At 38.9% G+C, this 25,007-nt stretch overlaps 1 protein-coding gene across 2 annotated transcripts; it reads right to left on the reverse strand.

The window, feature by feature from the left end:
- Window positions 1-694: 694 nt before the first annotated feature.
- On the reverse strand, window positions 695-20,398 carry LOC140231657 (sorcin-like). Of its 2 annotated transcripts, none has more exons than XM_072311811.1 (8): window positions 20,357-20,398; window positions 11,709-11,953; window positions 11,068-11,179; window positions 10,109-10,236; window positions 4,260-4,334; window positions 3,073-3,147; window positions 1,496-1,664; window positions 695-750 (listed from the first exon to the last, which is right to left on the reverse strand). In XM_072311811.1, exons 1-8 carry the CDS (start codon window positions 20,393-20,395, stop codon window positions 715-717), a joined length of 879 nt encoding a protein of 292 aa, XP_072167912.1. In that variant the 5' UTR covers window positions 20,396-20,398; the 3' UTR covers window positions 695-714. The 2 variants fall into 2 exon arrangements, with proteins under 2 accessions (XP_072167912.1, XP_072167911.1); XM_072311810.1 differs by lacking the exon at window positions 10,109-10,236 and adding an exon at window positions 10,356-10,483.
- Between the last annotated feature and the right edge of the window lie 4,609 nt (window positions 20,399-25,007).

The following is a 25,007-nucleotide window of genomic DNA, read 5'->3' on the forward strand; positions in this document are numbered from 1 at the left end:
ATGGGTTTCACACAATTGCCTGTCACCTAAAATCGTGCTTAAGACTGCCTTTCCTCTTTTGTTGTAAGACACAATATATACAAAAGAACAATGTTTTCATTGTTTGTTCACTCATGATAACTTACAATCTACTGAACAAAGCACCAGTCTCAAGGGTTTTGTAATATTGTGAGTGTCCCGTATGTTATCATCTTAGAATCACTATCACGGGCACATAATTCCATGAATCATACAATGTACTGATATATTACGGAATGTGTATTGAACACTGTGGGGCTAAACATATTGAATTACGTTTATATGCAAAGATTAAATTTCTTACTCTCTCCTATGTTCATTCATTCAACTTCTGACCAACAACACTGCAAAATCATTAATTGGTTGTACAATAAAATCCTTTGCAATGTGAAGCCTGCCTCAAAGCACTGAAATATTCCTTCACCTTCCATTTTACATCATCAAATACATTTTCTCTCTTTTATACAGACATAGATACTGAAAGCTATTCTTAGTAGAACATGAGTACTATTCTATCTATTTGCAAAAAGGCCATGATATATTTCTGTGGCTGTACATCAAGAACTGAGTGCCAACTCTTATGATGCCAAGTTCCCATAGAATGGACTGCAAGATGATGACCGTGGGGTAATTCACAGGGCAACATGTCCAAGTCAAAGTATGAGTGGTCAAAAAAGCCAGTCATTCAGCTGCAGGTCAGTGGACTGCATTCTCCAACACCATCTCCAGAAACTGCATCACATATGATAGAGGAAAACAGTATGCCAGGGTATCAAATTTGGGATTTTTTCCCCCTTCATAATAAACATTATACACCATGCTCATTTGCAAAGCAACATAAAACAGACTGGTCTTGAAAATGAGCAGCACTCACAATTACTTGGTGATACAACATATTCAGAACAAAAATCATATCAGTATGCTCATAGCAATATTAAAGGCATGTGATATCCATTTACCAAATAAATATGTGTATGATCAAAATGTTAAAGTTTTGTTTCTCATGTCATTGCTACTAATACCAACACCTGATGACAAATAGAGCAAGTAACATGCAACCTCCAAGTTAAAAACTTGGATGAGGGTGTAGATCTGGGGGCATTTCATGAAGCGTTTTGTTTGATTTTTTTTTTTTTTCCGGCAAAAGCTGTTACGTATATTAAGCTGTTGAATTATATTACACAAGACTAGAGAGTTTAATTCTCAGAAAGAAGGGCAGAATTCATCATGTACATCATCTAACCATCTCTTCAAAGAAAGAGTGAAAAAAAAAAGAAAATCTCCAGAAATTGACAGGACAGCTGATGATAAAATGACTACTTTATCACAGTCCATTTCCAATCTTGTGTATGATTTAATTACAAATAGTATCTGTGTTCGTACAGCTTTTTCCTGCATTTTTCTTGTTGCCTTTAATATTCCTTATAAGAAGCGATTCTTGTTTTTACACTGCTGCTATTGTTTCAAATTGACTCACATCTTCATAGTGAACTGTGATGACACCATTCATACTTGTATCTTTTCTTCTGAAGGCTTCTGTGAGAGACTTGAGCATAACACACACTTGGATGAAGTCGTCAAACTTTATCGTATTTACATGGCCACGGTCAAATCTTTTCACAACCAAGTGGCAGAACTGTGGTGACCTGTATAGGAGGAAAATAAAACATTTGAGATTTACAAAAAATGGTTCAACTAGATAATATCCAGATGTTCACATTTGACTACTGTAAAGTAAGATGTTTTCGTGGCATGAAATTTCTGTGAATCGGGGCGACTGTCTTTTTCATGAAATGTCACTGGTATTCAATACAAATAGTGTAAAAGAATTTTCTTTTGCATATCAATTTCACAAATATTGGCTCTCGTAAAATTTGCAAAATCAAAATGCAAGCAAACATTTCTGGTTTTACAGTTTCATAGCCTTCATACCATTTTTTGGTAGGTGAGTGTGTTGGTTTTTCTTAATTTACAAAATTGATTTTTGTTTTTTCTCTGTTCCTCTAAATGTGCACTTGGGCAAAACTGCAAGAAGCATCGTAGGGAAATATGCATATTCCTTCAAAGTATTTCAGTAATTTTGATTGCCAAAACAGTTTGCAGCATCTAACTTGTCCAGCTGAGTGTAAAAAATGTTTAATGATACAGTAGTCATACTTAATTAGGAGTTTTTCTCCCAAATGCATCACTGGAACAAACCTTCATTAATATGATCCACAAAATAACCCTTCTCACGAGTTCATAGTACATATCAAGTCATGATGCCCGAGACCTTGCCACTGCACAGAAAGAGGCAGCACTGTTGAATGCATTTGTTTTATTACACCAATTGAGTGAATAGGTACATTATAAAAATGTCTGAGCGATGAACACATTTTTCTCACATCATCCCTTCCTTCTTTCGCTGTCTGTCACACACGTCCACAAACACACTACATGTACAGATGCACAAAGAGGTGAAGGCAATTCCATATTTGCACTGAGTGGTAGTATAAAGTGCATCAGTCAAAACTGACCATGCTCTATGTGACTGCCAGCACTACATCCTACTGCCAAACTGTAAATGTTCAAACTGTGCAATTGGTAGAATCTATCTGGGATTGGTTGGAAAATAATACTTCTGGCCTAAAGGAAATCAAATCATTTGGGTTACTTGTATTTCTAAGGATCTATGTATCATTTGTTTACATTAATGAGGGACAATGGAAGCATTTCAGCCAAAATGTCCCAATTATTTGTGGTTTATGGTTCCAAATAACCAGGGAAAATAACATATAAAAGTTTGCAGACACATTTGACTCATTTGCAAGTTTCTTACTGTAAGCATGTACATGTAATTAAGTTAGGCAAGCTTGGCAAACTGCGACACACAAAAAACCCATGTGGACCACCTTGAAGTGTATGTAAAGCATTATACTGTGAACGTATCAATGTAAACTTGTAAAAGATACCAGTTTAGAATGCCATGGGACACCACAAGTATACAGACCTATCAAATTTTGCAGTACTGAGATGAGAATAGCTACAAATAGCTTGAGTTACTGGTACACTTACAATCTATAGCCAAATGTAGCAAAAGCATGATTCAATTCTCCTGCATCAATGTTGCCTGATCTGTCACGATCAAATCTGTGGGAAAAAAAAACACAGAAGCCAGCATTACCTTGTGATAATCTGTCACTAAGAAAACATCACAAACCATGTGATTACTCTGCTCAGTATGACATCATAATCACAAAGGCAAAGAGAAAATTTGAGGAAATTCAGATAAATATCACAGAAGTTACAATGATCAGAACACTAGCTTTATATCCATGAACATCTTAAACACCTACGGCCCATGATTGTCATAACTTTGGTAGTTGTATACATCTTTTCTCCTCTTCATGTGATTCCAAACTCATTCTCAACTCAACAAATCTCAATTTTACTCCAAATAGGAAAGTTTCTCCTTTGCTCTGCTCTAGGTATGTGAAGGACATGCTTTTACACACATCTCTCCATGCAGGGGAAGTCAAGATCTTTACAAAAATCATCCACCCCCGGAAAAAAAAAGAAAAAAGGAAAACAACAACACAATGGTAACCTTCGGGGTCATCTTCTTTAACAACTGAGAACTACTGAAAATGGTGTACAGTTCTGTGAAACAGTACTATGGATGAATCACAGGATATGTCACCTAAACAGTCACAGTTATCTCCTTATTACCAATTAAAATACTTTCTCCACTTCAAACAGATTTTCACTAATCTACAGCCCAATTCACTTCCCTTTGGGTGCTTTAATTGATATTGACATAAAGGTGAGTCACAGATCACAAGCAGTGGCTGAAATATACAATACGGTACCGGTAATTCTCCAAATGAGCGCCTTGTAATGAAAATTCTGTACTTTCAATCTTTACAGTTCAGAATTCCTATAACAGGTAGCAGTACATGACATGTCAAAAAAGAAGAAAAGACAAATGACAGGCATATTTTTTGCATAGACCTGAATACATATTTATTGTGAGAACATGAATGTTTATGTTTAGTGCATTTGCAACAAAGTAATCAGCTGTCTTCAGCACAAAAATGTTTAATATCCAAACATGCATTGTTTGCACTGTTCCACTACTGAACAGATTCTCTTTCATTCTTAATATCATACTCTTGAAATAGTGAATACATTTGTTGTCAATTCTCATTCATATACCATCAACATGTACTTATCATGCACTCATAAACATTTTTCACACACACCTGTCAAAGCACCCTCTCCAGTCTTGAATGTACTTCCAGAGAGCAGCAAATTCATTGAAGTTGATCGTTCCATTCCTGCTCAAGAAATAATGTGATATGATAGTTACAAAATCAGCATATTAGTTGGTACATTACTTGCGAGGGACATGCTACGATTAAAGTGCAATTCAGCATCATGTTTAAAGTTGGCTCTAAAAATATAATAAAAAGCAGGGAAACGAAAATGGTAGGGGTTTCATAAAAATTGGACCTAGCAAAAGAAATTTATGGAATTTTGAGGTTTCCTATGTATTTAATAGTCACTAGCAATAGTTGCAACCACACAATATTGTAAAACCAGAGGTATTTGCGGCATGAAACTTTTACAAATTTGAGCTGATGGCCTTTTTCGTGCCATGAAATTTTTGCAAATTAGCACCACCATTCAACGCATACCATGCCTTTTAATTTCAAAAATCTTAATCAAACCTAATTTTGGTTTAAGTTTGAGAAAATATTATGCACGTAACAATTTCTGATTTCACAGTATTCAAAATTGGCAGAGGTAATAATGTCATAAGAGTCCCTTCTCAATTGTACAAATATTCACTGAATGTCTTTTTTCTTGATTAAATTGAATCGAAAATTAAATGTATTCTTCAAATCAAATTATTGTAATCTTGGAATAATTTTGTAACAAACACATGTATGGGGTTAACAGCTAGTAGTTATGAAGTCAGCAAGAGAAAACAAGGTGTAATGTTTTTGTGAAAAAACCAGTGAAAGTTGTCATCATTTTTCTATTTGAATGTATGTTGGGAAAAATGAGTGAAACTTAATGATTTCTGGACTTTCACATTCCATATCAAAATTTCAATGAAACTTAAAAATAGAATTAATTCCGTTCATCTGCTTTTATTCTTTTCATATATTCAACTTGAACGAAGTGTGAAATTGCATATTAGAGGACAAGTTCACCTGAATAATATACATGTGGACTGAATGAATGCAGCAATATCAGAACACATCAGAGAAAGTTGGAAGAAAATCGTAAAATCCGTTCAAAATTTATAAATTTTGAAAGTGTATGAGCAATCACTGCTGTATGAGAAGACTGCTCTGACTACTACAGTGTATGATGTCACACGCGTAGAATGATACAGCAGTGTCTTCCAAAGCATTTCTTACCCGATTAAGCAATCCGATCAACCGGATACCATGTGATATGTCACTTACAGCCACCGCTCAGCTCCTCTAAAGTCATACAACAGCCTTAATCAGTGTCTGCAACGTAATTTTAGTAAACAATTTGCATGGGGCTTCAACATATCATGTAAACCAAGTCCTCATCACGCTACATTGTGCGCTTCTAAACATGTGTCATGTGCAGCTAAAGTCCTATGCATGGTATGCAGCCAAGTGCTGCAGCAAATTCTGTTGACCCCATGTGTTTCATGGCGACAGTAAGTTTATTTCCCACGTACAGCCTAAAGAAAGGTTAGAGTTTCAGTAGAGTTAACAGTTTATTTTTTGTTTTCCCTCAAAGCTAGCTAAAGGAATTTACAACTGTAGTGTTAGTGTGTTACTGCGCGTGTGGTGCTGGTGCAAGGGCTCTTTAACGCTACGCATAAATGCATCTACATTACATACCAGAGATATGGCAATTCGATTGTACATGTACACTGCATGTATGTTGAAATGTAAACCCAAACTCTCTGTCGACTTTCAGCACATCATAAATTCTTCAAAATTTATATTTACACAAATTTGAAAAGCACAAAACTATGGAAATAGATCAATTTCTTCTGGAAAATTCCTAAATGTTAAACCAAAATGTATACCAGACTATTCTGTAAATATAACATGCATCGAAACTGTTTTGTTGAACTTGTACATGAATTGAAAGCAGAGTAACCCATTGAGCAGTACCCGATTAAATGGAGAGTACTGTATGAGGAAAATATACAGATTTTCCACAAAATTTCAATTTTTGAAAAGAAGGTACACATATCCTCAACTTGTTACTGATGTATGTTGAGGTTAATATTATTCTCCCTGCTTTCTGAAAGAGGCAAACCAAGTGCCAATTTTTATATGAGAAAAGTGGGAATATGTTGAAATTTCTGTTTTCTTTACATTGTCTTACGCATGTGACATCACAAGCTGGAGTAGTCTTCTCATTCAGCGATGACAGCATTGAGACTCCAAAATTTCGTAACTTTTGAACGGATTGTCTGATTTTCGTCCAATTTTCACTGATGTGTTCTACTAATATTGTTGCATTCTCTCAATCTGCAAGTGTATCAAGGTGAACTTGTCCTTTAAAGATCATTTGAACCATCATTAACATTTTCAGTTTTGCTTAAGCGTAACACTCAAAACAAAGAAAATATCACACATCGTCATGTGCTTGAAACACAAAACCACAAAGATCAAATTAACAACAAAATGTTGACATTCAGACTAAAACTAACTGAACAGTGATTACAACAGAGCAGTAAAATTACATTACAACATTTGTCAAATGTGACTGCCCAACTCAAAACTGACAAAAAGTTGCATATTAGGATTCTCTGTAATAAACCAAAATACATGATGCATGTCAATTGGGATGACTGAATAAAGTGGAAAGTGGAAATTCATTTTGACCTACTTTTTATGCATTTTGAGCTGGGCGGTCATAATCAAAGGTCCTGTTTACCTTTGGGAACAGTGATTTAAAAAATGTTCAATATACCACATTTGATGTATACGTGTAGGTCTGTTGTATCACAAAACATCCTACCATATTTTAAAATTTTCGCACTAAAGCCTAAAATATAAGGAGATATCAGTATTTTTCTCATTAAACCATAACTGTAGACTGTTTAGTCTGGCAAAATTTTTATTATAACTACTGTTCACAGTTTGTCTATTTAACAATACTTAACATTGATTAATACGGATTCAAATTTTTACCATGGTTGTTTCTATCCTAAACTCATATTTAGGAACTATTTTAAAGCACTAATGCTGACTTTTTGTTTCATCTGCAAATGGTAAATTATGGCTTTAATGTGTTTCCACATTGCACTCAGTATTTGACTTATGAGATTTTACCAACCAACATACACTAAAGCAGCTACTTTAATGACATGAAATAAAACATCCACTGGCATAATTGCTTCAAGGTCCTGTTTACCTTTGGGAGCAGTTATTTAAAAAATGTTCAAGATATCGCCTTTCATGCATATGTGTAGGTCTGTTGTATCACAAAACATCCTACCACATAAAATGTTTGCAATAAAGCCTAAAATACAAGGAGATATCAATATTTTTCTCAATAAACTGTAACTGTAGACGGTTTAGGCTGGAAACATTTTAATTATAACTATTGTTCACATTTTGCATATTTGACTATACATGTATTTAACATTGATTTTACTGCTTCAAATTTTCACAAGGTTGTTTCTATCCCTAACTCACATATTAGAACTATTCTAAAGCACTAATGCTAGGTTTCTGTTTCATCTGCAAATGGTAAATTATGCCTTTAAATGTGTACAATAATGTACATGAAGTATTCCTGTATGATTGACTTCATAGGATTGTGTTTTTGTTTGTTTGTTTTTTTCAAATCACCTCCTTTTGCCAAAAAGACTTTGTTGCAATATATATTTTTCTCTTTGTTAAATCCCTTTCAATGTAGTTCAGGGTCTTGTTTCACCAAAAAAAAAAAAAAAAAAAAAAAAAAAGTCAATGTGCCTGGCAACCACCTCAATACAACAGACCCATTTCTTATGTGAAAATTAAAGCTTTGTAATACTAGTTCATGGGGTTTTCCATTATTACACAGTACATTGGTTTGAACCCTTTTCTGCATATCATGCTGCCCAAGATTATGCCAGCTGTTCACAAAAACTTGTAATCCCATTTGGTAGCATGCGATTCACAACAATAACACAAATAAGCTAAACTGTATCTTGCTTGTGTAGCATTCTCAATTGAACCTCGCATGAAGCCAAAGATTTGAACTTCTGCCAATTAGTTTGACTAGAGAGACTATGTTCTTTATGTTAGAAATCAGATGCCTTCTTGTGGGCTGGTGATTACAGTGTTTTTCAATGGAACTTTATTGACATTTTGACCTTTGACCTTGTCTGATTTGCCCAATTTTTTAACTTGAGTCGCATTTTTAGGTAATATACCTTGTGTTCATTGCTCAAAGCTGTGGGAAGTTGACAGCACAGAGTATGGTGCTTAAATCAAGGAAAGTTTTGCAATATTGTGACCTTTGACCTTGTCAGATTTCATCAATATTTGAACATGACTGACATTTTTAGGTGATGTATCAGTGGTGTGAATTTGGTGGTCATAGCCAAAGCTGTGAATGTTATTGAGAGTATACCACAATACTACGTGTACCAGCACAATGCTTATTATGTACAGTTCATTGACCATTTGACCTTTGACCTTGTGACAATTCACCAATACTCCACCTGTCTGGTATCTTCAGGTGATGTAACTGTAGTATAAATGGTCATAGCTCAATGCTGTGGAAAGTTATTGACAGTACACCTCAATACTACATGTATGTGCACAGTGCCTATTAGGGCAAGTTCATTGACCTTTTGACCTTTGACCTTGTTGGACTGCACCCACATTCAAACTTTACGAGCATTTTTAGGTTATATGTGACCCGCTACAACAAAAGGATCCGAAAGTCGGGGGAAGACAATTTTCTGAAAATGGCAGGACAATATTCCCGTACTCTTCTACTTTAATTTCATATATAGCACAACCCATAAAAGTACTCGGTTGCGGAGATATTGATGATTTTATCAGCGCATGTCAAGTGGTTGAGGAAATCAGAGTTTTGAGAAAAACGCCTTCAAAGTTTTCCTTCCGACGCTATCATGATCAAGGGGAGGCAAGAGAGTTTTCACAGCTTGACAATAGAAGGCATGCTACTAGCGACCTCTACGATGTTCATTCAAGCTTAGCGCCAGCGGTCTACGCACGACCAATCAGTAATCAGGATGCCACGCACTGACCAATAAGATCACTCCCTTGTTGCTAGGGGCGGAGTCAAGCTGCGGCGCTAAATCCAAATCTTCGGACACGTTTCTGTTACATTGAAAGTCGAAAAATCATGTCCCAGAAAACGCTGATTTCTTGCCTTTCCTTTAATCATTTAGATTCGAAATTTCGGCAGATGATAGACAAAACATTAGACTACAAAATTATGCCGAAAGCAGAAATCCGATTGTTTTGACAAATTTTGATGATGTGACTTCAAACACGATTTTCTCAGCTAAGCCGTCAGCGACTTTAGGATCCTTTTGTTGTAGCGGGTCACATATATCTGTGGCATGAGTTTGACGGTCATAGCTCAAATCTGTGGAAAGTTATTGAGAGTACATCATATTGTTGACGATGAAGCATACATGTACATGTATGTTTCGCTTCCACTACGTGGGCGAGACAAAAATGACACAAGCCTACAAAAATAGGGAAGATATACCAGTTAACTGGAAAGTAGTAAGGAGTTACAATTCTGGAAAAAAACAAAAACAAGAAAAAAAAAAAACGGTTGACATCATTGATCCTGTTATACAAATGAAATGTTCACTGTGCAGCTGTGTGAATACGCAGACATCAAATAATCTCCATAAATTGATATCACGAGTTTCAAATTCAACAGATGGCAATAAGAAAGACAAAGATTGTACCACTGTGCTGCCAAACTGAGTTCTCTTGGGTGAAGGTCAGGTTTGAAACATGAACAAAATTCACCATCATTATCATCTGCTTAAGACTTCCAGTAAACATTAAAGTAATGAAGGCTTTCGGTGAAGGGTTTACAATGAAATGGTGCTGCAAGAATTCACCTGTCACGGTCAAACATGCCGATCATGAGTCTGCACGTCTCGTGATTAAATGTTGACCAGTTTCCATTAAGTAATGCATGCTGGAGTTCGTCGGCTGTTATACCTCCACTGCCATCAGCATCCACGGCCTACAGAAGTCATTAGTTGTTGTTGGGTTTTTCATCAAAAACAATAAAGACACACAAGCATGTGAGGTAAGATGACACAAAGTTACAGCACTCAATTTGCTTTAATGAACAAAATTTACCTATCCTTGTCGAACATTCCAATCATGAGGCGACACGTTTCTACGTTGAAGTTTGACCAGTTCCCGTTCAGGAGTGCCTTTTGGAGTTCCTCAGCAGTGATAGCCTGACTGTTATCTTGGTCTACTGCCTACCGAAACACAAGAAGATGTCTTGGGTGAAGGGACATTCTGTATTGTCCCATCATTTCTCAATCATATGTCCACAATATCTTTGTACCACCAGGTTGGCAATACATTTTTGTGAAATTGATGGGATAGAAATACAATACATGTATCATCTTTGACTGAAGATTATGATGTACAGTCACATGACAAATTAGACTGTTACAACATTTATCTGACATATGTCAATAGTACTGAAGCAAGATCTGAGAGAAAATTGGCAGTATTTTGCGAACGATCCTAGTGCAATTTGTATGCTCAGCACACACACAAAAATGGAGGAGCTTGCAAAAGAGGGCTACTTCAGTATTTAGATATAACCTTGTTTCCTTGTACACAACTGAGATCATCTCTGTCAATACTGACCTTTGTCCTACAATCACAGACACAAGACTTGATGCACATACACTGTACATAATTTGTATTTTCTCTTTAGAGGAAATCTCTTTAGGCCATGCAATACTTACATAATTATGAAAAAAAGACAAGAATATCAAGTGATACTGATACGGAGTAGAGCAATAGGTTGTCATCATGTGAAATGTTATACCTTAAACCAGGACCACAGAGTTGGGTCTGCACCAGGTGGAGGTCCCCCTTGGGTGTATCCAGGGTTGTAGCCAGGGGCACCATAGCCATGGCCTGCAGGAGGAGCACCATACCTGATGGGATAGCAAGGCATGTGACATACACTTTTACATAAAACTATAATAGGTGAAGTAAAGTCATGATTCATAAAGGGGTAATTATGACAAGATCAATGTCCTTCACTATAAGTGCTGTAGTGTGCATTACATGCATACGTGGACACTGACCATCTCTGAAACTTAGTACTGTACATCAAACATTCTGGTTATTATATTCTAACAACAACAAAAACAAAGAAGCGACCAAAAATAAAAACAAATAATTCACCCCTGCTGAGGAGGTGGGGCACCATAACCTGGAGCCTGACCATCTCTAAAACTTTCTACTGTACATCAAACATTCTGGTTAATATTCTAACCACAACAAAAACAAACAAGTGACCAAAAATGAAAACAAATAATTCACCCTTGCTGAGGAGGTGGGGCACCATAACCTGGAGCCTGAACATCTCTAAAACTTTCTACTGCACATCAAACATTCTGGTTAATATTCTAACCACAACAAAAACAAACAAGTGACCAAAAATAAAAACAAATAATTCACCCTTGCTGAGGAGGTGGGGCACCATAACCTGGAGCCTGACCAGGGGGTGGAGCACCATACTGTGGAGCTTGCCCAGGGGGTGGAGCACCATAAGGCGCGGCTTGCCTAGGGGGCGGAGCGCCATAGCCAGGTGCTTGTCCTGGAGGAGGAGCTGCATATGGATTGCCGTACCCTTGACCCTGGGGAGGTACAGAGCCTGGAGCAGATGGGTTTGTTGGAGGAGGGGCCTGGCCATACCCTCCAGGCTGCAAAATTACACACAATAATAAGAGACAGATTTAGTTAGGTTCACAGATTTTTAAATGTCTGTTTAATCTCTTTGATCTTGCAGATTTTGCTGGCTAAATGCAGTTTGTCAACAAATATGTTCATCATGCCACAGTTGTATATTTAAAATATGTCGATAAGATGAACTGGTACACCTGACAGCTGTGGCCCTGCACAGAAAGTGGCCTTAATAAAATCAGTTCTGACTCAGCTGTACAATGTACTATGACACCACTGCTAAGCCTCTGTATTATGGGATTTACAAAGATATTTCATTTCTGCCTTCAAACAGTATTCCATTACTGATTATATCCATGACTACGCCAGTACACTACCGCATACATTAGCACACCCTTGGTAATTCAGCACTGTTGCTTATATAATGACATTTCTAATACAAGTGTAGTTGCATACGACTGCCTTTACCAGCACTGTAATAGCAATTCTCAAAAGAAAGTTTGTTTGTGTTTTCCTTTTTTTAAATCATCCCCCATTACGTGATATCTCAGTTATCTACTTTTGCTGAAGAAGCACAATATATACATCATGCATTTGTATGCTTGGAATAACATACCACAGCCTATTATATCACACATGTCCTTCCCTCATTAAATAAGGCCCTTTTTTGCATTAAATAAACTTGTAAAATTTTTATTCAAGCATTACATTGAAATCTTAGGATCAGTAATCATTTGACAAACAGAATTTGGAAAGGGCATACATACAAGTGGCTTACATACTGTAAAACACGATATACAGTATTTGCGGCATGAAATTTTCGCGAATTGGAGCCGACAGCCTTTTTCGCGGCATGAAGTTTTCACGAATTGCCATTGGCATTCAATGCATATAGTGTAGGTAAAACTTTTGCGTGCATTTTAATTTCGCGAATCTTGGCTCTCGTGAAATTCGCGATATTAAAATGCACGTGAACACACGCAGCATTGTTTGACAGTCTCCTATACATATGATCAAACATCCCATTTATACTAGTAAAACACCACTTTTGACTTATGTGAGGTCAACTGAAGCAAGGTTGACAAAGGGTGTGTTTATGCTCAATTTGCGAAGGCAGAATCAGCGTTTTGAAATGCTGATTCAAAATGCCGTTCACAGGAGCACTGTTTATGCTCACTTTCTTCGAGCTTGGAAAGACCGTTTACGATTGCTTCGTTGACCTCAGCACAGGCAGGTCAAATTGGGGAGCGCGCTTTTTCGGAAGTTCTGGCCTGAGTGTGTGCAACATTCACGTTCAGTAGCATGTCTAATATCATTTTGATTATTTTACTAATGGTAAATACAGTACGTGATTAAGCGTGCCTGTAACTGACTAAGTGCGCATTGATAACGCATGCAATTATGATGTCACTGAGCATGATTACGGCAAGCCACAGTCATGCGCGTATCTCTGAGCCATTGTTAGTACCGGTCATTAGTACGCGGTCAATGGTGAAAATCTTATGCCTGCTGGGCATGTTAGGCATAATTAAAGACTGGTCACCTGATTGCTCTCAGTCATTCATTTGATTAGGAACCATATCATTTTCAGATCAGTTCAGTTCAGTTCAGTTCATGTTAAATTTCTCCATCGCAACATTATCAACAACATATGCATAGTGTAGGTGAAAGTATAACTACACGCACGTCTACTCTATAGTAAACATTGTCATTTTCAGCAGTGGGTGTACGTTTCCTTCATGAACATCTTTATTAAGTGTAGAAAACTAAAATATAAGGAATCCCCATAATCTATGATATTCATTCAATAATCGGTATACGCTTTTTTTTTTTAACTACGTCAAAAACTCACCGAAATCCATGACTAAAATCAGGTTTGTAAGTGTACGTATTGCTCACTCCTCATCTTCTGCGTGTTATTTGAATGGCAGTCACTCTCGTATACTACAACATAGCGAGTCGGAAATATTCATGAACTAGTCGGAAATATTCATGAGCTACAGTCACTCTCGTATACTACAACGTAGCGAGTCGGAAATATTCATGAGCTAGTCACAAGTATTCATGAGCTAGTCGGAGAGCAGAAGTGACACATGCAAACGTCAAACCATTGCCGGAGCAGCACGCGCGGATACGAGTGCTTTGCGTAACACACAAAGCGCACGGGCGTGCGTAAAACGATACCACTTCCGGTTGCGCATGCGTGGCAGTTCATTGATTTTGTGAAGCTCTTGAAGAAAAAGATACCACCGCACAATCTACTCCGAAAAATTCAACAATAAGGTCTGGATACCAACGAAACACCAAATTCAACTCCACCATCAGCAAAATACGATGTAGGTGAGTGGTAAAAATTATCTTTATGTTAAAATCAAACAAAATAAAAGACATTTTATGTGATTTTGCCGTCAATAGCGACGGTCGTTTACAACGTTTAAACACTAGTATATGTCAGACTGCTGTGCTTCGCACAGCGGTCTGGTCAGGCTAGTGAAAGTAAAGAATTCATAATACAGTGAAACCCCGTTATAACAAGTTCGGTTATAACAAGGAACCGCTTATAACGAGGTGATCACGTCGGTCCCGTTTTCCTTTCCGTGTAAACCTATGGCAGAACGAATCGGTTATAACGAGTTCTGTTATAACGAGATTCCGGTTATAACGAGGACAATTTCGGTGCATCATGACAAAGAAAAACATAAGCAATTTGATCGGATATAACGAGGTTCCATTTCTTGACTAAGTTGCCGCTTTCAAACACGCGACAAACGAAACATTAAAAACTTAATTCGCGCAATCCACGTCTTTTTCCCGTTTTGAACAGAACCGTTCCCTCCATGTTTTCTTCTAAACCTTGCAATAAGACACAGGAATGCCTTCCGATGTTCCTACTAAATTATTAACATAATCATTCGCTTTTCTTTTTCGCGAGATACGCGTGCGTGATATCAGGTCAGATCACAGCGCATCGAGAAAAAAAAAAGATAACGCATCCAAAAACTTTCCATGTAGCGACACTTGTGGCCAAAAGTGGACAATTGGAATGCGTGTGCAACTCAGCATTATATCCTTTCCATTTGTAGTTCCAACTTCCAGTTCTTTTGCTAGTTAGCAAATATGAGTGTGGATGATTAAAGCCGAAATAATTAATGAAATCATCGCGATCCCGCCGGCTGACAGTAGCGAAAAATAGTTGAATAACGCATGATGTTAACGTAATTAATCGGTGTTCAGAAAAAGAAACAAACGCATTTATTACTTTGAGTAGATCTGGATTTGTTCATTATAATTTAACAAATGATAATTTAAATATGAGTGTGTGTGATTAAAGCCAAAATAATTCATGAAATCATCGTGATCTCGCCGGGTGACAGTAGCATAAAAATACTTGAATAACGCATGTTAACCTATACTTAATCGGTGTTCAGAAAAAGAAACAAACGTATCTATTAATCTGGATTTGTTCATTATCATTTAACAAATGATAATTTAAATATGAGTGTGTATGATTAAAGCCAAAATAATTAATGAAATCATCGCGATCTCACGATCAGGTGACAGTAGCGTAAAGATAGATGAAAAACGCATGTTAACCTGCTTAATTGGTGTTCGGAAAAAGAAACAAACGCATTTAACAGTTCAAGAACGGATGTACAAAACGCGAAGAGATTTTCGGAAGAAAACAAAGAACGCATTTTAATCCCTTCGGACGCAATGATAATACATTGTATAAAATTACAGCCGAAATGATTCATGAAATTATCGAATTCCCGCTGGGCACCAACAGCGTAAAATACCTCGCAAGTTAACGGTAAACAACGCATGTTACTCTGAAATCATCGCGATCTCGCCAGGTGACAGTAGCGTAAAAATAGTTGAATGACGCATGTTAACCTAAATCAGAAAAAGAATCAAATACATTTATTAGTTTGAATAAATCTAGGTTTGTTCATTATCACAATTTTAATACTGCATTTCACAATGAAGATTTTTCTTGCTTTCAGAATGGTCTGCCAGGTACAGATTTGCGTAAAAAGGATCCCAACCTTCCACATTCAATCTTGTCGCATATTTTTCAAGAACGATGAACAAAACGCGAAGAGATTTTCGGAAGAAAATAAAGAACGCATTTTTTAATCCCTTCGGGCGTAACGATCACACATTGTACAAGATTACAGCCAAAATGATTCATGAAATCATCGCATTGCGCATCGCAACAGCGTAAAAATACCTCGCAAGTTACGATAAACAACGCCTGTATGTTACTCTATTTGCGCTGGTGCTAATAGAAAAACTTAACAAACAAGAATTACAATAAAGAAATAACTCATTTCAACCCCTACGTTTTCTTCTAATTCACAAATAATTTCCCTATATTCTCTCAATAATAATGATCCATGATAGTGTAATAACAACGCAAAGGATGTTCTTAAGTTTCATTGATGGGTATATGATGTCGTGCTTATATTTTTCTTTATTTTTGATGCGTACGGTTATAAAGAGGTACCGGTTATAACGAGGTAATATCGCCGGTTCCACGGACCTCGTTATAACGGGGTTTCACTGTAGTGCTTTTTCTATGAAAAATCGCACAGGTTCCGAACTGAGTTAACAATAATCTTTTTGCACTCTTTCTCTGCATTATTGATTTGATGATTGTATAATTGACCAAGATCAATACGGGTGTGAGTGCAACTGTTCGCAATAACCATACCACACTAAATGGGGTAACGATCAAATTGGCGATTACTTCTTATAAATAAGCACCAAGGCCCTGCTTCCTGTTGAGAGACCTGTGCCTGCATCCGAATCTCACTCACATTCTCGGTACAGAACTTTTTTGTGAGTTTGATGCTTCACATATTTGAAGCTTCATCATATTTTTGTCTTCAAAAAATGACGCAAAGCGCAATGCATTGTTACGTCTGGATACAAATAACAAGGCATTGCACAGTGTTGGGTCCTTCTCAGTTTCCGGAGAAAATTAAAAATAAGCGATGTGAGTGCGTGCGTGAGTAATTGGATTACAGGGGAAACATTCTATCCTGGTGGTGTGGAGCATGAGATCAAAAGAAGAAGAGAAGGGCACTCTCCATCTCTCTTCTACCTCCCTGGCCTGAATATGCAGTTTGAAGAAGAAAAAAAAAAAGACTTAAAGCTCAATTACTTCTGATACTCGAGAAAAATATTTTTGAATATTCCTTGATTTGGGAGGTTTAGGTCCCCCAGGAGTTTGGGAGGTTTGGGCCCCTGGGGCCCAAACCTCCCAAACTCCTGGGGCCCCCAAGGGTAGCATGGTGCCCATTCGAACAAAGTGAGATCCTATCCCCCTAGGAATGCTACCGGCTAAGTTTGATGAAAATCCATAATGTTGTTTTCAAGAAGAAGAAGAGGAAAATGTATTAGGCCTGCATCTGGATCTTTCCCCCTTCCCCTAGGCTCCAAGGGGGGGGGGGGGAGCACTCCTGGATCTGCAATGAATAAACTTGAATCTATAATTACCAATGAACTAACTCACAGCATTTATTGTGTTTTATCACTTCTGGTTTTACAAGTTTAAGTACGACAGACGCAGGACAAAGAGCCATTTTCATACATCCCATCACAACCAACCATGCTCTGATAAACATCAAACTGGATTATTTTACCACTTATACAGGGTGGCCCAAAAAGAACAGAACGCCTAAGATCTTTCATGTCAGCAATATCGCTGCAAATAATGTCATCATGTTGCATACTATTAGAAAGGCCATTCTTTTTCCAATAGAATGACACCAAGTTCTTTAATTTCAGTTAATGCGTTACGATTTTAGGCCCATTTTTGTCAACCCTTGCAATTTTCAAAATGTGATCATTTTGCACTCTCAGAGATACAGAAACCAGTGAGAATTCGGCTTACCGTAGAACCAGTAGCGTTCGCAATGTGCGGAATGTGGGGCGGACAGTATTATTGTCGTCAGGTCGTCTCATTCACAATGGTAACGGACAATGACAGCCACATTCCACACATTGTGAATGTTACTGCTTCTATGACAAGCCGAATTCTCGCTGATTTTGGTGTCTCTGAGAGTGCAAAATGATCACATTTTGAAAATTGCAAGGGTTGACAAAAATGGTCCTAAAATCGTAACGCATTAACTGAAATTAAAGAGCTTGGTGTCATTCTCTTGGAAAAAGAATGGCCTTTCCAACAGTATGCAAAATAATGACACATTTGCAACGATATTGCTGAAATTAAAGATCTTGGGCGTTCCGTTCTTTCTGGGCCACCCTGTATAGTGAGTAGATACTGGTTACATCTGACATTTAATTGTTGGTCAAAAAATAAAAGACAAAACTAACTCTATTAGTAAAGAGTAACTAAAATGCTACACAATGTCTAGAACCCAACTGAACTACAAGTGTACACTATACCCCTGTAGATCAAAATCCCATTCACACTTAGGATGAAATACACTTGTACACAGTACTGGGCCCGTTTCATAAAACTTGTCATCAGTGACAAGTTGTCATAGATGTGACAAGCTACTGAAATCCTTGCATCTGATTGGCTGAGAGCAAATTTGTCATAGAAATGTGGCAGTTGTCACTGATAACAAGTTTTATGAAACGGGCCCCAGGTTATTTAAAATGATGTACAGTACTACACTAGGTGTTTCATAATGTCAACACAAATACGCTGCAAAGTTCCTCATTAAATGTGGTATTTAGCCATAGGGTGGTAATTCAAACTTCTCTCGAAATATGCTAGCTAGCGAGCTATGCGCTTTAAGAGTGTGAATCGTGTCATGAAATACCACACATTGCACTGCACTGTATTTCTCACTCTTCCTGTAGGATGATAATACAAGGTTGTATACACCTGTACATTTGTACAAGTGCAATGCTTACACATGTACCTTGGAGAGATGTACAACTGTACTTTCTGGCCTGAAATAGTATGGTATTTGGTGAATGAGACCAGTATCAACTGTACCATGTTAAATACAGAGTATTTGAATATTACTCCCTTCCCCCCCCCCCCCCCCCAACCTCAAGAGGTCATCTGTACCGCATTCCCATTTCAATTTTTTTCAGGAAGGGGATTTATTTTGGGGGCTAACTTTGGGCAAAAAAATTCAAAAATCATGAAAATTCATTGAAATAGGGGGTTTTTTATCAAATTTTCCCAAAAATATATTTAAATTAGGGGCACCAATGGTACTACATGTAGTTTTCAAATCGTTCCTGAACAATCATGAAATAGGAGCCTGAAAAAAGTTAGTTTCAAACCCCGTAAAATTCTGAAATTTAGGGGAAGTGGGGCTTCTTGGTGTTTGGCCCGACTGTCCCAAATGTGCTTACTGCATGTGCATGATTTGCTGCAAAGCATGCCAGGCTGACCTTCTTTTCAAACGACATTTTGCCACATGCGTTGCACCATGCTGCTTGTATATACATGTATGTACACTCTAGCAAACACTAGGCACTGGTTTGGCTAGTACAGTTCGGCTTGTTACACACAGAAATGCACAACACACATTGCAAGCAATATAGAACATGGGGTTCCACAAATTTATGAGTTGTATTTTGTGGAGAATGCTGTGCATGCGCACACAGACATCTTATCCAGTCAATGGATTTGAAATTTGTGCACATGCGCTGGCCGTCAATTCAGTGTGGCTCTCCCAGGTTTCTCTCGACCAAGTCACATTAAGTCATCAATTCGAACAGAAAGGGACTAGATCATCTATTGATCGACAGAACCAAACGTTGCACGAACCCTGTTGTCAATACTTCAACTTCACTGCCACTGCACTGGTAAGTCTTCAAATTGAATAAATTTTTCGATTTTAAGTTGATATTTGTCCGCGATACTACATTGTACCCCTAGTCACGATCCTGAATGCTACAGTTTGCAGCCCCATTACGCTATGCGTATGGGGTCGCAGTTAAAACTGAGTGAAAGTGCCCCTGACAAAAATAGGCACCCTGCTGCTGCTGCAAGTCATGACGTGTAAACAGAGTTGTTCACTGCACTGTAGGCAACCTACCCTTGACTATCACTATCAGTGACTATCTAAAGCCGTTTAGCGCCGTTACTTCACTAACGTTACTTGATAGACACACCAAACAATTTGAGTTAAGCTCTTGACTAAAACTTCTAATTTAAGTAAACCAAAGTCAGAATAGTGCAGAACAGAAGATGTCAAGATGAATCATGGCGGCCATGTATGTAAACACTGTCACTGGTAAATAAATACAGTGCCTGAGCGGATTTAACTTAAGACACTGGGCTAGCTTGCCTTGATACACACTGTAAGTGGATCTCAGAGTCAGAGTGTACAAATAAACTTGACAAGTCACAAATAAACTTGACAGTGACTGAATGTGTGAATAATTTAATGAGAGAGGGGGTAGGAAAAAAACCCCAAGAAACTCACATAGTTCGGGTTATATGGTTGCTGCTGCCCCCAGGACATCGCGCCGCTACACTGATTGCAAGTTAGAGAATAAAATGTTGGTACTGTATACTGTAGCTAGACTGGCTTCCACTAAGTTCTAGCCTTGAGTAGAAATTCTAACAGTGTTAGTTAGCTTTCTGCTGCAACAACACACGTCTCCCACGGCGACTTTTGGTTCACGACCCTTTCGAGGGGACTGGTGCCGGAGTGAACTCGTAAAGTAGTAGTCGTACAGTAAGGATCTTTGGTAGAAGTGCATATATACGCAGACATGGGATCAGCACTTGTAGGCTATTCGGATTAGCTAGAAAATAGACTGAAAATAGGGTGTGCACTGCATTTTATGCCAGGCCCATCCAAAGATGGCCAACTCTCGGTCGAAAAGTGAAACGCTGGGAGGAGTGCGCCAACTAGCGTTCAGCGGGGATAGACTTCAGCGGGTGAAGTTTTCAGGCCGTGTGTGTGCTGTTGTGCCTGAGCATGCACTTTCGCAATATGTTTGTGTGAGACCAAGACAGGCTACTAGTATTAAAGACAAGAAAGAAGGAATTTTCTGTAGATCTAGAGAATCACGCGTAAATATAGGAATTGGTGCAGTGCATTAATCTGCACCAATAGCTACACCAAACCATCAACAAGGTTCATCATTATTTCGATTTACAAGTTTCCAAGTTGGGTTGTATGTAGGTTCCTATTGACCGATTCTGTGACGCGCTATGTGTATTTTTGGCATGGGCAGCGCCATTACTGCGGTGTATCATCCGACCCCCCCTCCTCTCTCCCCACCCCTCTCACGCGCGCAGAATGAAAAACTGATGCATGGTTGTTTTAGCCAATGGGCATCTCTTACTGAGTGCGCGAATGCTTGCTTAGTGCGCGAACCTTTGTTACAAGCGCGCGATAAACATGTTGCCCGTGGGGTGGGGGAGAGCAGGGGGGGTCGGCTGAGACACCGCAATTTGAGCTCATGGCTGCGCCCAGTGCCATAAAATGTCTGCTGCCCTCAACAAACCCGAATCGGTCAATAGCCTAGTGGCACCGACGTAGCCAGGTTAGTGTGTGTGTGTGTGTGTGGGGGGGGGGGGGGTATTGGAGGAGGGTGTCCCCCCCCCCCCCACAGTGGCGTAACTACGGGGGAGGGGGGCATGGGGGCACGTGTCCCACCCCCCCCCCCCATCCGCTGGTTTAAAAGAGAAAAAAGAAAAAAAAAAACTTACCAGAATGGTAATTCAAGGGTTAGTAAATTGCTTTAAATTTGAAATCGACATGAAAGGGTGATTAAGAAATAAGATATTTTTCTAAGATTTCTTTTAACCATAATTAAAGAGGTATATAGTGTGAAACATTACAAAAGAATGTGATTCAGCGTCTGGTTGGCATTCTGAATATAAGCAGGATGTGCGCAGTGTAAAAAGAGTCGCTGCAATGTTGCGCAATGTGATGTAGAATGTACACCTTTGTACCTTACGCTTCGTTATATCAAAGCTAGATCATTGATTCTGTAGTTTTGCTTTACATACTAGTCTATATTAAAATGCCTTGCATTGCCAATAATAAAACTTGACCTGGGCTATTTCCTAACTTTTCCATGTATATAAAACACACACACAAACAAACACAAGATTAGGGGATGCTCTAAAGTGCAGATTTTGGACATCTTTCCCCCGCTTGGTCACTTTGACGCCCCCTCGCTGGTAATACCTCCCACAATCATGAACATAAACCAACAACCTTGACTACCAGTGGCGGATCCGGGGGGGGGGGCGCACCGCCCCCCCCCCCTTTATTTCCAAAGCGGAAAAATATAGCTACAAACGACAGTTTTTGGACTGTAAAATGTCAAAAGCTTTTCAAGCTCGCTCGCTTCGCTCGCTCGCATTTAATCATTATGCCATTCTCCTGATGTTGCTACCATGCAGTAATTGCCAGCAGTTGCGCCCGGTACGCCCCCTTAATTTCCAAAGCGAAAAAATATAGCTAAAAACGGCAGTTTTAAAACTGCAAAATATCGAAATTTTCAAGCTCGCTCGCTTCGCTCGCTCGCATTTAATCATTATGCCATTCTCCTGATGTTGCTACCAGTAATTGCCAGCAGTTGCGCCCGGTGCGCCCCCTTAATTTCCAAGGCGAAAAAATATAGCTAAAAACGGCAGTTTTGAAACTGCAAAATATCAAAATTTTCAAGCTCGCTCGCTTCGCTCGCTCGCATTTAATCGTTATGCCATTCACCTGATGTTGCTGCCAGTAATTGCCAGCAGTTGCGCCCGGTGCGCCCCCCTTATATTTCCAAAGCGAAAATAAAAACTAAAAAAGGCAGTTTTGGGACTGCAAAATATCAAAATTTTCAAGCTTGCTCGCTTCGCTCGCTCGCATTTAATCGTTATGCCGTTCTCCTGATATTACTGCCAGTAATTGCCAGCAATTGCGCCCGGTGCGCCCCCCCCCCCCTTAATTTCCAAAGCGAAAAAATATAGCTAGAAACGGCAGTTTTTGGACTGTAAAATATCAAAAATGTTCCAGCTCGCTCGCATGTAATCGTTATGCCATTCTCCTGATGTTGCGCTGCCAGTAATTGCCAGCAGTTGCGCCCGGTGCGCCCCCCCCCCCCCTAATTTCCAAAGCGAGAAAATATAACTACAAACGGCAGTTTTGGGACTGCAAAATGTCATTTTTCAAGCTCGCTCGCATTTAACTGGGATGCAATTCTCCTGACGTTGCTGCCAGTAATTTGTTGTTTTACACCGTCATTCCATAATCCATGTAAGGAAAACTTACAATGTTGCTCAATGACTGCTCTGTGGAACGTATCACCGTATTCCGTTATGTATAATTGTAGTCCGCATTAAAGGTGCATAGTCCCGGTAGTGTAGAGGGCGCTGTTGATGATACTGCCGATCACCGTTAGCATTGATACGAAGATTACCGAAGTTGAGCTGTCATCAAGAGTAAAGTGCGTAGGTGTTGCTAAGTAACGTTGCCTTCGTTGTTTTCTCTGCGCATCGCGCAGTCTTTAGTAATGCCAGGGTGCGTGCATATGTGTTTGTTATTATGACATCACAAAAGAAGTTTGCTAAAGCTGTCATCCCCCTCAGCCGAATCATGAGCCGAACTGTGATCGGACCACTGACTACAGTGAATCGGACTTCTTCGGACTCGGGGAAGTGGGCCACAGCGTAAGCGCTAAAGAGGAGTCGATAACGTAGGTCTCTATAGGAAACTTGCGCCGTGCGCCCGCGTACGCATTTGACTAAACCACCGGGGGGCAATATCACATTTGTGGCACAGACACTATGGGGCCAGGTATGCCAGGAAAATTGACCGGAAAGGAAGATATGCAATCGGCCACAAAAAACATAACGACAACAACAACAATAACAACACTAAACACAGAAATAACAGAAATTGAGGAAATACACTCAGACAGATACTGGACAACGAAGAACGAGGAAAGAGGAGTAGGGAAGAATAGAGAAGGAAAAGGAGAGGGATGGAAAAGGTCTGTGGACACACTAAAAAATCTCAATTCCCCCCCCCCCCCCCCCCCCCGCCCCGAGGGCAGTTACCCCCGGCTAAATACTGGTTAGTGTTAAGGGGTATAGAGTAAAGATTAGGGTTAGGTTTAGGGTCAGGGGAAGGGTCCGGGGTAATTGCTCAGGAGGTGATTGACATGGCCGGCGGAACGGGGGGGGGGGGGGGGCTTTTTTTTTTTTTTTTTACTCCGGAAGTTGTTTTGCTTGTTAGGTCATGAAACCCGGAAGTGGGCCCCCACTTTCAACAGTCCCTCAATGATCTCCCGAAATAATATTTCAGTGACCTTCTCAAAAAAATGAGGCAATTCTCCTCACCACCATTACTAGTATAAGCTCTTTGGATTAAAAAGATACAATTATGTGGAAATGCGACACTTGTTCGCGATAGTAAAGAGACTCAGAAGATCATCAGGGAGTATTTTATGAAAATTTACATTCATGATATAGATGAAGAAATTACAAATAATATTGTGGATATAAGAATATTGTTAAGGTCAAATTTCATTGTAAGTAGTATGGTTTAAAAGCAGTGATAGTCCTGAAATGAAGCGGAATAAGTCACCAGGTAATAATGGTTTTACTGCAGAATTTCATTTTTCCTTTTGGTCATATAAATTTAGGTAATTTTGTTGTTGTTGTTATTTTAAAGATCGAAAGAAGAGAGAGAGAGAGAAATGGGGCCCTATACAAATAATTTGCCCCAGACAGCACTTATAACATAAAACAAACATTATAGATCGTAAAGAGATATAAACAAGAATATTAAATGCATACCAAGTCTCCTCGAGGGAGCTCATATCGTCTCCACGAGGGAGCTCATATTGTCTCCACAAAGGAGCTCATAAAGTCTCCACGAGGGAGCTCATATTGTCTCCATAAAGGAGCTCATTACGTCTCCACGAGGGAGCTCATATGATATTGATGTTGATGAATACCTCATATTATTCTTCAGACAAACTCAAATAACTACACAATACACGCGCGCGTGTACCGCACACTAACTCATCCACGTGCACACACTCAACCACATACACACACCTTCAACCACGCACAGACACATCCATATCATGGTTCAACCCAAAATAATGTACAGTATTTAA

Source organism: Diadema setosum, chromosome 8, assembly GCF_964275005.1.
Source record: "Diadema setosum chromosome 8, eeDiaSeto1, whole genome shotgun sequence".
Lineage (NCBI taxonomy): Eukaryota > Metazoa > Echinodermata > Echinoidea > Diadematoida > Diadematidae > Diadema > Diadema setosum.